This window comes from Bombina bombina, chromosome 7, assembly GCF_027579735.1.
Source record: "Bombina bombina isolate aBomBom1 chromosome 7, aBomBom1.pri, whole genome shotgun sequence".
Classification (NCBI taxonomy): Eukaryota; Metazoa; Chordata; class Amphibia; order Anura; family Bombinatoridae; genus Bombina; species Bombina bombina.
In genome coordinates, this window is record NC_069505.1 from 433877571 (window position 1) to 433893736 (window position 16166).

The 16166-nt window shown below is 39.7% G+C and overlaps 1 protein-coding gene across 1 annotated transcript in view; it reads left to right on the top strand.

The window, feature by feature from the left end:
* The window catches only part of GUCY2C (guanylate cyclase 2C), a 262021-nt gene that overhangs the window by 15635 nt on the left and 230220 nt on the right, over window positions 1-16166 (top strand). Inside the window, exons 4-8 of the mRNA XM_053689439.1 lie at window positions 3610-3825; window positions 6263-6384; window positions 9445-9544; window positions 9614-9728; window positions 11789-11924. Of these exons, the coding sequence (XP_053545414.1) occupies window positions 3610-3825; window positions 6263-6384; window positions 9445-9544; window positions 9614-9728; window positions 11789-11924 (689 nt within the window). The remainder of the gene's footprint in view (window positions 1-3609; window positions 3826-6262; window positions 6385-9444; window positions 9545-9613; window positions 9729-11788; window positions 11925-16166) is intronic.

The following is a 16166-nucleotide window of genomic DNA, read 5'->3' on the forward strand; positions in this document are numbered from 1 at the left end:
TGAGTGAAATAGCCTTATGTTTATTATTTACATGTTTCAAAACATCTCCTATTTGCCCCAATGTTGTTTTATATATATATATATATATATATATATATATATATATATATATATATATATATATACATATACACACAATACACACACTGTGTGTATATGTATGTGTGTATATATATATATATATATTGTTTGTGTATATATATATATATATATATATATATATATATACTGTGTGTGTGTATATATATATATATATATATATATATATATATGTGTGTGTGTGTGTGTGTGTATATGTATGTATATATATATATATATATATATATTTAATTTGTGTGTATATACATACTGTATATACTGTGTGTGTGCTGGTAAATATCATTAATAATATCTGTACAAGTAATGCACTGCTTGGCACTCAAGCTTATTGTCACATAAAAGCTTATTTGATCATTAGTAGGGTCATTGATAGAGCTACACATGCAAACAGTGTCCACTGGCTGTGTCATATGTGGGAGACATTCCTGAGATATGACAAATGTAACCCCTGCACTGCCATAAATCTGGTAAATGTAACTGCTGCGGCATATCTTATAAATGTAACCCCTATACTCCTTGAGATATGACACATGTAACCCCTGGACTGCCACAGTAGGTCTGCTCTTATTTTGACTCTCATACATGCTTTTTAAATGCGTGCCCCCTCGTGAAAAAAAAAAAGCCCCCCCATTTAATTTGTTCTGGAGCCGACACTGTGCTATCCGTTGTTGAAATAGTAGAACTGCACTGCTAGGAGCTAGCTGAGCAGATCATGTGAGCCAATGACAAGAGGCATATATGTGCAACCACCAATCAACAGCTAGTTCCAGCTCCAGAGCCTACCTAGCTATGTTTTGTTTTCAACAAATTATACCAAGAGAATGAAGCAAAGTTGATAACAGAAGTAACCTAGAAAGGAGTTTAAAATCACATCCTCTGTCTGAATTATGAAAGACAAAGTTTGTGTTTAATAGGAGGTTGCACCTGAGCTCTGCTTCATTTCAGAAATCTGAGGACAGTAACAGTGAGACTTAGATTACAAGTGGAGTAGAAAACTAATGTTGCTGAAGATAAATCAGTGGCGCTCCTATTCTTCTGCTCATATGACAAAATGAAAGCAACATATTAGCGTTCGACTGCAGCCCTGAAAAACTCTATAATGCTAAATCAAAAAGTCAAATACTTACGTTCTTCACTAACATTTAAACTATGATTTTGTATTGAAATATGTGTTTGAAACACTCCTAGGATCTTTCAGATATTTCGCTATCAAACCAATCCTGGCCAGTACTCTTCTTATACCGGCGTCAAGTGGAGTGATAACGAAAAATCTTTGGGATAGTAGCATTAGGACCCAGGAGGAAATTAAGGAGCTACTGTATGTACCAGGAAATGACCGGAATGGTCAAGGCAGAGTCGACAGTCCAGGGAGTCAAACCAAACGGTCATAGGAAACAGAATACAAAGTCCAAACGCTTAGTCAGGGAGATCCAAGGTCAAAACCAATCAGGTAACAAACAGAGTGAAATCAGAAGGCAGAAGAATGGTCAAAAGAGGTCCAAGTCACAAGCCAGATTTCGATATCCAAAAAATTAGTACAAAGCACACTCCGGAGATAGAATCAATACTAGGGCAATGAGTAAGAAAAACTGAATGAAATGTAAAGGAAGAAGGAAACCAAAGATGACGCGAGATGGACTGCGACGACAGCGTCAAAATAACCGCAACTAGGCAACCCGGCATCAAAGTTATCCAGTGTCATAACAACATACATACATATGTACACATACATACATACATACATACATACTGTATATCAGTAATTAAGTGCTGCATTACAAAAGGTCTGCGCACACAATAAATGTTTATATATGCACAGTATATATCAGTAATTAAGGGCTGCATTACATAAGGTCTGCACACACAATAAATGTTTATATATGCACAGTATATATCAGTAATTAAGTGCTGCATTACATAAGGTCTGCACACACAATAAATGTTTATATATGCACAGTATATATCAGTAATTAAGTGCAGCATTAAATAAGGTCTGCGCACACAATAAATGTTTATATGCGCACAGTATATATCAATAATTAAGTGCAGCATTACATAAGGTCTGCACACACAATAAATGTTTATATAAGCACAGTATATATCAGTAATTAAGTGCTGCTTTACATAAGGACTGCATACACAAATGTTTATATAAGCACAGTATATATCAGTAATTATGTGCTGTATTACATAAGGTCTGCACACACAATACATGTTTATATAAGCACAGTATATATCAGTAATTAAGCACTGCATTACATAAGGTCTGCACACACAATAAATGTTTATATAAGCACAGTATATATCAGTAAATAATTTCCTCATTACATAAGGTCTGTGCACACAATAAATGTTTATATATGCACAGTATAAATCAGTAATTAAGTGCAGCTTTACATAAGGTCTGCGCACACAATAAATGTTTATATATGCACAGTATATATCAGTAATTAAGCGCTGCATTACAAAAGGTCTGCGCACACAATAAATGTTTATATAAGCACAGTATATATCAGTAATTAAGTGCTGCATTACATAAGGTCTGCACACACAATAAATGTTTATATAAGCACAGTATATATCAGTAATTAAGCACTGCATTACATAAGGTCTGCACACACAATAAATGTTTATATAAGCACAGTATATATCAGTAAATAATTTCCTCATTACATAAGGTCTGTGCACACAATAAATGTTTATATATGCACAGTATAAATCAGTAATTAAGTGCAGCTTTACATAAGGTCTGCGCACACAATAAATGTTTATATATGCACAGTATATATCAGTAATTAAGCGCTGCATTACAAAAGGTCTGCACACACAATAAATGTTTATATAAGCACAGTATATATCAGTAATTAAGTGCTGCATTACATAACGTCTGCACACACAATAAATGTTTATATATGCACAGTATATATCAGTAATTAATTGCCTCATTACATAAGGTCTGTGCACACAATAAATGTTTATATATGCACAGTATAAATCAGTAATTAAGTGCCACATAACAAAAGGTCTGCACACACAATAAATGTTTATATATGCACAGTATATATCAGTAATTAAGTGCTGCATTACAAAAGGTCTGCATACACAATAAATGTTTATATATTTACAGTATATATCAGTAATTAAGTGCTGCATTACAAAAGGTCTGCGCACACAATAAATGTTTACGTATGCACAGTATATATCAGTAATTAAGCACCACATTACATAAGGTCTGCACACACAATAAATGTTTATATATGTACAGTATATATCAGTAATTAAGCGCTGCATTACAAAAGGTCTGCACACACAATAAATGTTTACATATGCACAGTATATATCAGTAATTAAACATTGAGTTTAATTTTAATTTGGTGTTGCAGAATTATTTCTGTGTTTTCAGCTTGTGCTGTTAATGAATAGGATAGCTCTCAGAATTATATGCAATAACTTTACAATATAAAGAGATACTGTGTGCTCTCTCACATAGATATCTGTCTTATTTAATAGATTAAAAACCACATTTGGAGTCCCACTGATCTCTGCTGGAAGCTTTGGACTATCGTGCGACTATAAACCGTTCCTGACACGGATTTTACTCCCAGCCAGAAAGTTGACCTATTTTTTTTATGAATTCTGGAAATTCAAATCACACCAAATCAAACCAGTGGCGTGGCAAACTGTGTACATCTATAAAAAGGAAAATAATACAGAGTCCTGCTACTGGTACTGTATAAATATATATACATAATGCACAGAGACTTGTCTAAATACAGGTTGTACACCCCTCAGTGCACCATTCCTCCTATAAATAATCTGTGAAATTCCTCCCCTTAATGCTCCCTATAACACCTCCTCTTACTGCTGCCTCTAAACCCTCCCCTTACTGCTCCCTATAACCCCTCCCCTTAGTGCTTCCTATAACCCCTCCCCTTACTTCTTCCTATAACCCCTCCCCTTACTGCTCCCTATAACCCCTCCCCTTAGTTCTTCCTATAACCCCTCCCCTTACTGCTCCCTATAACTCCTCCCCTTACTGCTCCCTATAACAACTACCCTTAGTGCTTCCTATAACCCCTCCCCTTACTGCTCCCTATAACTCCTCCCCTTACAGCTCCCTATAACTCCTCCCCTTAATGCTTCCTATAAACCCTCCCCTTACTGCTCCCTATAACCCCTCCCCTTAGTGCTTCCTATAACCTCTCCCCTTACTGCTCCCTATAACCCCTCCCCTTACTGCTCCCTATAACCCCTCCCCTTATTGCTTCCTATAACCCCTCCCCTTACTGCTCCCTATAACCCCTCCCCTTACTTGCCTGGGTGTCAGACTACTTCTGGCAGACTGACTTGCCTGGGTGACTGACTGACTTGCCTGGGTGACTGACTGACTTGACTTGGTGACTTGCCTGGGTGTCAGACTACTTGTTACAGACTGACTTGCCTGGGTGACTGAATGACTTGACTTGGTGACTTGCCTGGGTGTTAGACTACTTGTGACAGACTGACTTGCCTGAGTGACTGACTTGACTGGGTGACTGACTTGACTGGGTGACTTGCCTGGGTGTCAGACTACTTCTGACAGACTGACTTGCCTGAGTGACAGACTGACTTGCCTGGGTGACAGACTGACTTGCGTGAGTGACAGACTGACTTACCTGAGTGACTAACTGACTTGCCTGGGTGACTGGCTGACTTGACAGGATGATTTGCCTGGGTGTTAGACTACTTGTGACAGACTGACTTGCCTGAGTGACTGACTGACTTGACTGGGTGACTGACTGACTGACTTGACTGGGTGACTGACTGACTTGACTGAGTGACTGACTTGACTGAGTGACTGACTAGACTGGGTGACTGACTAGACTGGGTGACTGACTAGACTGGGTGACTGACTGACTTGACTGGGTGACTGAATGACTTGACTTGGTGACTTGCCTGGGTGTTAGACTACTTGTGACAGACTGACTTTCCTGAGTGACTGACTGACTTGACTGGGTGACTGACTGACTTGACTGGGTGACTGACTTGACTGGGTGACTTGCCTGGGTGTCAGACTACTTCTGACAGACTGACTTGCCTGGGTGATTGACTTGCCTAGGTGACTTGTCTGGGTGTCAGACTACTTGTAACAGACTGACTTGCCTGAGTGACTGACTGACTTGACTGGGGGACTGACTGACTTGACTGGGTGACTGACTGACTTGACTGGGTGACTGATTTGACTGGGTGACTTGCCTGGGTGTCAGACTACTTCTGACAGACTGACTTGCCTGAGTGACAGACTGACTTGCCTGGGTGACAGACTGACTTGCCTGGGTGACAGACTGACTTGCGTGAGTGACAGACTGACTTACCTGAGTGACTAACTGACTTGCCTGGGTGACTGGCTGACTTGACAATGAGGATTTGCCTGGGTGTTAGACTACTTGTGACAGACTGACTTGCCTGAGTGACTGACTGACTTGACTGGGTGACTGACTGACTTGCCTGAGTGACTGACTTGACTAGGTGACTGACTGACTGACTGATTTGTCTGGGTGACTGACTGACTGACTTGACTGAGTGACTGACTGACTTGACTGAGTGACTGACTTGACTGGGTGACTTGCCTGGGTGTCAGACTACTTCTGACAGACTGACTTGCCTGGGTGACTGACTGACTTGCCTGGGTGACTGACTGACTTGACTGGGTGACTTTCCTGGGTGTCAGACTACTTGTAACAGACTGACTTGACTGGGGGACTGACTGACTTGACTGGGGGACTGACTGACTTGACTTGGTGACTTGCCTTGGTGTTAGACTACTTGTGACAGACTGACTTGCCTGAGTGACTGACTGACTTGACTGGGTGACTGACTTGACTGGGTGACATGCCTGGGTGTCAGACTACTTCTGACAGACTGACTTGCCTGAGTGACAGACTGACTTGCCTGGGTGACAGACTGACTTGCCTGGGTGACAGACTGACTTGACTGGATATCAGACTACTTGTGACAGACTGACTTGCCTGGGTGACAGACTGACTTGCCTGGATATCAGACTACTTGTGACAGACTGACTTGCCTGAGTGACAGATTGACTTGCCTGGGTGACTGGCTGACTTCTGACAGATTGACTTGTGACTAACTTAAACAGTAACATTGTGCACTACTTATGCGTCAGGTACATTAATGCGTTAGAGGCCGGAATCTCCTACTTCACCTCCGCTCTTAACACAAAAATCATTCTAAGGAACGAGACAGAATTAATGAAAGTTCTAGAAGAGAAGAACCGTAAGAGTAACGGTAAGTAGCAACGTATGTCTCTAAACAGTGCTCGTGCAGTGACAAATCTATGTGTGTATAAGTGTCTGGGCCTAGATGTGTGTGCACAAGCAGATTTGTGTATGCATGTGTAATCTACCAAACCAGCATGTGCACAAGCAGATTTGTGTATCCATGTGGAATCTAGAAAACTAGTGTGTGCACAAGCAGATTTGTGTATCCATGTGTAATCTATCAAACTAGTGTGTGCACAAGCAGATTTGTGTATCCATGTGTAATCTACCAAACCAGCATGTGCACAAGCAGATTTGTGTATCCGTATCCATGTGTAATCTACCAAACTATTGTGTGCACAAGCAGATTTGTGTATCCATGTGTACTCTACCAGACCAGTGTGTGCACAAGCTGATTTGTGTATGCATGTGTAATCTACCAAACCAGCATGTGCACAAGCAGATTTGTGTATGCATGTGTACTCTACCAGACCAGTGTCTGCACAAGCAGATTTGTGTATGCATGTGTACTCTAGCAGACCAATGTGTGCACAAGCAGATTTGTGTATCCATGTGTAATCTACCAAACCAGCATGTGCACAAGCAGATTTGTGTATCCGTATCCATGTGTAATCTACCAAACTATTGTGTGCACAAGCAGATTTGTGAATCCACATGTAATCTACCAGACCAGTGTGTGCACAAGCTGCTTTGTGTATCCATGTGTAAGATGCCAAACCACTGTCTGCACAAGCTGATTTGTGTATGCATGTGTACTCTACCAGACCAGTGTGTGCACAAGCAGATTTGTGAATGCATGTATACTCTACCAGACCAGTGTCTGCACAAGCAGATTTGTGTATGCATGTGTACTCTAGCAGACCAATGTGTGCACAAGCAGATTTGTGAATGCATGTGTACTCTACCAGACCAGTGTGTGCACAAGCAGATTTGTGAATGCATGTGTACTCTACCAGACCAGTGTGTGCACAAGCAGATTTGTGTATCCATGTGGAATCTAGAAAACTAGTGTGTGCACAAGCAGATTTGTGTATCCATGTGTAATCTATCAAACTAGTGTGTGCACAAGCAGATTTGTGTATCCATGTGTAATCTACCAAACCAGCATGTGCACAAGCAGATTTGTGTATCCGTATCCATGTGTAATCTACCAAACTATTGTGTGCACAAGCAGATTTGTGTATCCATCTGTACTCTACCAGACCAGTGTGTGCACAAGCTGATTTGTGTATGCATGTGTAATCTACTAAACCAGCATGTGCACAAGCAGATTTGTGTATGCATGTGTACTCTACCAGACCAGTGTGTGCACAAGCAGATTTGTGAATGCATGTGTACTCTACCAGACCAGTGTCTGCACAAGCAGATTTGTGTATGCATGTGTACTCTAGCAGACCAATGTGTGTACAAGCAGATTTGTGTATCCATGTGTAATCTACCAAACCAGCATGTGCACAAGCAGATTTGTGTATCCGTATCCATGTGTAATCTACCAAACTATTGTGTGCACAAGCAGATTTGTGAATCCATATGTAATCTACCAGACCAGTGTGTGCACAAGCTGCTTTGTGTATCCATGTGTAAGCTGCCAAACCACTGTCTGCACAAGCTGATTTGTGTATGCATGTGTACTCTACCAGACCAGTGTCTGCACAAGCAGATTTGTGTATGCATGTGTACTCTAGCAGACCAATGTGTGCACAAGCAGATTTGTGAATGCATGTGTACTCTACCAGACCAGTGTGTGCACAAGCAGATTTGTGAATGCATGTGTACTCTACCAGACCAGTGTGTGCACAAGCAGATTTGTGTATCTATGTGTAATCTATCAAACTATTGTATGCACAAGCAGATTTGTGTATCCATGTGTAATCTACCAAACCAGCATGTGCACAAGCAGATTTGTGTATCCGTATCCATGTGTAATCTACCAAACTATTGTGTGCACAAGCAGATTTGTGTATCCATGTGTACTCTACCAGACCAGTGTGTGCACAAGCTGATTTGTGTATCCATGTGTAAGCTACCAAACCAGCATGTGCACAAGCAGATTTGTGAATCCAAATGTAATCTACCAGACCAGTGTGTGCACAAGCTGCTTTGTGTATCCATGTATAAGCTGCCAAACCAGTGTCTGCACAAGGTGATTTGTGTATGCATGTGTACTCTACCAGACCAGTGTGTGCACAAGCAGATTTGTGAATGCATGTGTACTCTACCAGACCAGTGTGTGCACAAGCTGATTTGTGTATCCATGTGTACTCTACCAGACCAGTGTGTGCACAAGCTGATTTGTGTATCCATGTGTACTCTACCAGACCAGTGAGAGCACAAGCAGATTTGTGTATGCATGTGTACTCTACCAGACCAGTGTGTGCAAAAGCTGATTTGTGTATGCATGTGTACTCTACCAGACCAGTGTGTGCACAAGCAGATTTGTGTATGCATGTGTACTCTACCAGACCAGTGTGTGCCCAAGCAGATTTGTGTATGCATGTGTACTCTACCAGACCAGTGTGTGCCCAAGCAGATTTGTGTATGCATGTGTACTCTAGCAGACCAATGTGTGCACAAGCAGATTTGTGAATGCATGTGTACTCTACCAGACCAGTGTGTGCACAAGCAGATTTGTGAATGCATGTGAACTCTACCAGACCAGTGTGTGCACAAGCAGATTTGTGTATCCATGTGTAATCTAGAAAACTAGTGTGTGCACAAGCAGATTCAAGTATGCATGTGTAATCTACCAAACTATTGTATGCACAAGCAGATTTGTGTATCCATGTGTACTGTACCAGACCAGTATGTATGTGTACTCTACCAGACCAGTGTGTGCACAAGCAGATTTGTGTATGCATGTGTACTCTACCAGACCAGTGTGTTCCCAAGCAGATTTGTGTATGCATGTGTACTCTACCAGACCAGTGTATGCACAAGCAGATTTGTGTATGTATGTGTACTCTACCAGACCAGTGTGTGCACAAGCTGATTTACCTGTGTACAGTGTCTGTTTCTGAGATTAGCGCACAAGCTTTACATATCACCCTGTTACCTATTTGTGTTATAGTTCTGCTCCTGTGCGGCTCCCCCAGTGACATTGAAGAAATCGATAAAAGAAGTGGTGGGATTCCGTCTGACATGGTGGTGGTCTTAGTGGACATATTTAAGTAAGTTGTGCTCATCTGTAGTGCTGGTTACTGAGGTGACGTGTCACATGATTTGTTTTCTTGTCACAGCACGGGGTACTACGACAACGACACCTCCAGTGACTATATGAGGAATGTCCTGGTACTGACACTGCCGCCAGCCAACTTCAGCCGCGTATCCAACAACACTAGCCTCACGCAGCTGGTACGTCATGTGTCACTCACCGTGTGACTGGGGGACTAATGGGTCAGTAGGTAGTGACGGGCAAAAACTCTCCAGATCACAAGTGGTGTGCTATTTAGCGCTTTCGCTCTTGTGCAAACACAGCCGTCTTTTAACGCGCACGGGTTAGCACTTATTGCAAGCTGAAAGTAAAATGTTTGCGCAAGAGTGAAAATCAACTTCAGGACTTTGAATATTGCGACTGTGCTAATTCCTTCTCCCTATATGGATGACGCGAACTGTAGCTTGCGCGCTAACCCAACAGGCGTCAAATCAACAGCGATAACCGAAAGTTATTTTATGAATATTTTACATTTACATAGAAGAAAATGTTCTTTCTATATTTATCTAATGTATTTGTAAATATAGATCTATCTCTATCTATCATCTATCTATCTATCTATATCTATCTATCTATCTATCTATCTATCATCTATTTATCTATCTATCATCTATCTATCTATATCTATCTATATCTATTTATCTATCATCTATCTATCTGTATCTATCATCTATCTATCTGTATCTATCTATCTATCTATCTATATCTATCTATCTATCTATCTATCTGTCTATCTCTATCTATCATCTATTTATCTTTCTGTCATATATCTATCTATCTATATCTATCTATCTGTATATATCTATGTATCTATCTATATCTATCTATATATCTATCTATCTCTATCTATCTATCTCTATCTATCATATATCTATCTATCTATCAATCATCTATTTATCTATTTATCATCTATCTATATATATCTATATATCTATCTCTATCTATCTATCTATCTATCATCTATCTATCATCTATCTATCTATCTATCTATCTATCTATCTATCTATCTATCTATCTATCTATCATCTATCTATCTATATCTATCTATCTATCTATCTATCTATCTATCTATCTATCTATCTATCTATCTATATACCTCTATCTCTATCTATATCTCTATCTATATCTATCTCTCATCTATCTATCTATGCAAATATGTATTTAAAAATCCATAGATCATTTCCCCTTATGTGAAGAAAATGGGAATGTAAAATATTTAAACTAAAACACATTATAAAATATTAAAATTTAATTGAAATGATTTTTCATATTTTCAGGTATTTGAGGCGAAAGGGCTCCAACGCATATATACTTATGTGAATACATGTGTATATATGTGTTTATGTATGTATATATTTATGTATATGCATATGCACATTTATACATACGTACACATATTTAAACGTATATATATTATAGCCCTTTCCATTCAAATACCTTTCTAATTGTAATATTTATATGAATAAAGATCAGATAGTGTTTATATGAGTGTAACACTTTATATTTAAGTATTTATGTTGTGTTTAGTTAAACTTTTAATTTAGCCCTAACCCAGTCGCGCTAACCCGACATGCGCAAATTTAGTTTCTGCTTGTGTAGTTGCATTTACTTTTAACTTGTAATATGAGCACAATTTTTTGTAATATCACGCATGCGCTAACATTAGCGCGTCACTTGTAATCTAGCCCACTGCGTTATTATGGTGTCTGAGAATGTAACTGAATTACGGAGCAGTAAAGACCTTTTTTTTGTACAATAATTTTAATTACGTTTTCAACAACTAGAAGCCATTATGACGTGACATAAAGAAATACACAATACACTGCTCTATAACTTGTCTGCCTGCTCTGAAGCGGCGGAGACAAATCAACCTGATTGAATACAATCGGGTGGATTCACACCCGCCGCTAGCGGCCAATTGGCAACGAATCTGCAAGGGGCGGCATTGCACCAGCAGTTCACAAGAACTGCTTGTGCAATGATAAATGCCGACAGCATATGCGATGTGCAGCGGACATTATGCGCTACATCGTATCATGTCCACTCGCACTTTTGATAAATATGCCCCATAGTTACTAGTGCAGACATAATAGAACACATTAGCGCCTGTTTAAGGCCTCTCGTCACCTGTGACACACAAGTGCTGCTTTATGGGAATATTACAACATCATGACTGACATCCTTTTCTCTCCCTCCGTAGCTGGCGAATGACTACGCTGCTGGGTACCTGGACGGAGTCCTGCTAGTCGGACACATCCTCAAGAGATTCCTGAATTCATCAGACAGCAACGGCCCATTCAGCTTCATCAACCAGTCACGTCTAATCTCAATGATAGGTCAATACGCACGTATCCTGTATGTCGCCACTAAATATTGTCTGCGGCGCTAAACCACACAGCCATGTGTCATGTCCGCTTTTAAAGAGACATTACATTCATTTTATTCCTTTATGGAATGGAAGTTCCTGTACTGGAAATTTGTTTTTATACTTGTGGGTGCGTCACAATCCACTAATAGAAATGGGAGAATCCCACAGACCCAATAGCACCAATAGAGGCGCATTAAACTCAAATTGTAATTCCCCATAAAGTGCCAGATTACAAGTGGAGAGCAATCAGTAGCGCAGGGTGCGTAATCTTTTACATGATTGACATAATCTGGTATTAAGTGCATGATTAAATATTTTACCTAGTGTGTCTTAATGCAGCTTAAACCTTTTTTAGCACTTTCCATACACAGGGAACGTTGTTAACTTGCTCATTGCGCTTGTGTGAAGCACAATCCAAAAAACGTAGCGTTTTCTAAGACCTGAAGTAAACCATTAATTGTATAGCACAGAACTCCACTACTTGCGCACGTGAGCAATATCCAAGATGAATTTTACTGCAGAAGTCTATTAGGTGAGCTGCGATATCTGACATGCAGATGTTACAGCGCTCTAAACTATCGCTCAAGCAATAACAAACAACATTGGATGTAATATGAGCAAACGAATAGAAGCGCTATTGATTGCGCTCGTGTGATGCTAACACAATAGTGCTAATATATTAGTGCTTCACTTGTAATCTAAGCCAAAATGTTTAATTATACATCATTAAAAACCTGCAATGCACTTTCATAATTTATTTTACTGTAATTAAATTCTGAAAATTGTAGCGTTTTCACTCTCCCCAGAGAGACTGCAGAGCATTCAGTGTTCTTCACTCGAACGTGTTGCACAGTGATTGGTTAATGTGTGCACAAGAGCCTGTATAAATCTGTCTCTAATTTGCCACAGAAAATGAGAATACGATAAACAACTTTCAGGGGTTATTGCGCTCCATAAAGTGCATATTTTACTAACACAGTGACAGGATTTAATGCTTTTCAACAAATGCACTAAATCATTTCTGATTCACTGGTAAAAAAATGACTTTAATGTTACTTTGATTTAAACTTTTAATGAAAAAACAATTGTGTTTAGCTGCTGCTGTTTCATGTGCACAATACAGTTATCTATAAGGTGTCACTTCATATAACGTCTGTAGCCGCGTGTCTCTTGTTACATGTGCACAATATAGTGATCTATAAGGTGTCACTTCATATAACGTCTGTAGCCGCGTGTCTCTTGTTACATGTGCACAATATAGTGATCTATAAGGTGTCACTTCATATAACGTCTGTAGCCGCGTGTCTCTTGTTACAGTGCATAATATAGTGATCTATAAGGTGTCACTTCATATAACGTCTGTAGCCGCGTGTCTCTTGTTACATGTGCACAATATAGTGATCTATAAGGTGTCACTTCATATAACGTCTGTAGCCGCGTGTCTCTTGTTACAGTGCATAATATAGTGATCTATAAGGTGTCACTTCATATAACGTCTGTAGTCGCGTGTGTCTTGTTACATGTGCACAATATAGTGATCTATAAGGTGTCACTTCATATAACGTCTGTAGCCGCGTGTCTCTTGTTACATGTGCACAATATAGTGATCTATAAGGTGTCACTTCATATAACGTCTGTAGTCGCGTGTGTCTTGTTACATGTGCACAATATAGTGATCTATAAGGTGTCACTTCATATAACGTCTGTAGCCACGTGTCTCTTGTTACATGTGCACAATATAGTGATCTATAAGGTGTCACTTCATATAACGTCTGTAGCCGCGTGTCTCTTGTTACATGTGCACAATATAGTGATCTATAAGGTGTCACTTCATATAACGTCTGTAGCCGCGTGTCTCTTGTTACATGTGCACAATATAGTGATCTATAATGTGTCAGTTCATGTAAAGTCTGTAGCCGCATGTCTCTTTTTACATGAGCACAATATACTGATCTATAAGGTGTCACTTCATATAACGTCTGTAGTCGCGTGTCTCTTGTTACATGTGCACAATATACTGATCTATAAGGTGTCACTTCATATAACGTCTGTAGTCGCGTGTCTCTTGTTACATGTGCACAATATAGTGATCTATAAGGTGTCACTTCATATAACGTCTGTAGTCGCGTGTCTCTTGTTACATGTGCACAATATACTGATCTATAAGGTGTCACTTCATATAACGTCTGTAGTCGCGTGTCTCTTGTTACATGTGCACAATATAGTGATCTATAAGGTGTCACTTCATATAACGTCTGTAGCCACGTGTCTCTTGTTACATGTGCAGAATATAGTGATCTATAAGGTGTCACTTCATATAACGTCTGTAGCCACATGTCTCTTGTTACATGTGCACAATATAGTGATCTATAAGGTGTCACTTCATATAACGTCTGTAGCCGCGTGTCTCTTGTTACATGTGCACAATATAGTGATCTATAAGGTGTCACTTCATATAACGTCTGTAGCCGCGTGTCTCTTGTTACATGTGCACAATATAGTGATCTATAAGGTGTCACTTCATATAACGTCTGTAGCCACGTGTCTCTTGTTACATGTGCACAATATACTGATCTATAAGGTGTCACTTCATATAACGTCTGTAGCCACGTGTCTCTTGTTACATGTGCACAATATAGTGATCTATAAGGTGTCACTTCATATAACGTCTGTAGCCGCGTGTCTCTTGTTACATGTGCACAATATAGTTTTCTATAAGGTGTCACTTCATATAACGTCTGTAGCCACGTGTCTCTTGTTACAGTGCATAATATAGTGATCTATAAGGTGTCACTTCATATAACGTCTGTAGCCGCGTGTCTCTTGTTACATGAGCACAATATACTGATCAATAAGGTGTCACTTCATATAACGTCTGTAGCCACGTGTCTCTTGTTACATGTGCACAATATAGTGATCTATAAGGTGTCACTTCATATAAAGTCTGTAGCCGCGTGTCTCTTGTTACATGAGCACAATATACTGATCAATAAGGTGTCACTTCATATAACGTCTGTAGCCACGTGTCTCTTGTTACATGTGCACAATATAGTGATCTATAAGGTGTCACTTCATATAACGTCTGTAGCCGCGTGTCTCTTGTTACATGTGCACAATATAGTGATCTATAAGGTGTCACTTCATATAACGTCTGTAGCCGCGTGTCTCTTGTTACATGTGCACAATATAGTGATCTATAAGGTGTCACTTCATATAACGTCTGTAGCTGCGTGTCTCTTGTTACATGTGCACAATATAGTGATCTATAAGGTGTCACTTCATATAACGTCTGTAGCCGCGTGTCTCTTGTTACATGTGCACAATATAGTTTTCTATAAGGTGTCACTTCATATAACGTCTGTAGCCGCGTGTCTCTTGTTACATGTGCACAATATAGTGATCTATAAGGTGTCACTTCATATAACGTCTGTAGCCGCGTGTCTCTTGTTACAGTGCATAATATAGTGATCTATAAGGTGTCACTTCATATAAAGTCTGTAGCCGCGTGTCTCTTGTTACATGTGCACAATATAGTGATCTATAAGGTGTCACTTCATATAACGTCTGTAGCCGCGTGTCTCTTGTTACATGAGCACAATATACTGATCTATAAGGTGTCACTTCATATAACGTCTGTAGCCGCGTGTCTCTTGTTACATGTGCACAATATAGTGATCTATAAGGTGTCACTTCATATAACGTCTGTAGCCGCGTGTCTCTTGTTACATGTGCACAATATAGTGATCTATAAGGTGTCACTTCATATAACGTCTGTAGCCGCGTGTCTCTTGTTACAGTGCATAATATAGTGATCTATAAGGTGTCACTTCATATAACGTCTGTAGCCGCGTGTCTCTTGTTACATGAGCACAATATACTGATCAATAAGGTGTCACTTCATATAACGTCTGTAGCCACGTGTCTCTTGTTACATGTGCACAATATAGTGATCTATAAGGTGTCACTTCATATAACGTCTGTAGCCGCGTGTCTCTTGTTACATGTGCACAATATAGTGATCTATAAGGTGTCACTTCATATAACGTCTGTAGCCGCGTGTCTCTTGTTACAGTGCATAATATAGTGATCTATAAGGTGTCACTTCATATAACGTCTGTAGCCGCGTGTCTCTTGTTACATGAGCACAATATACTGATCAATAAGGTGTCACTTCATATAACGTCTGTAGCCGCGTGTCTCTTGTTACAGT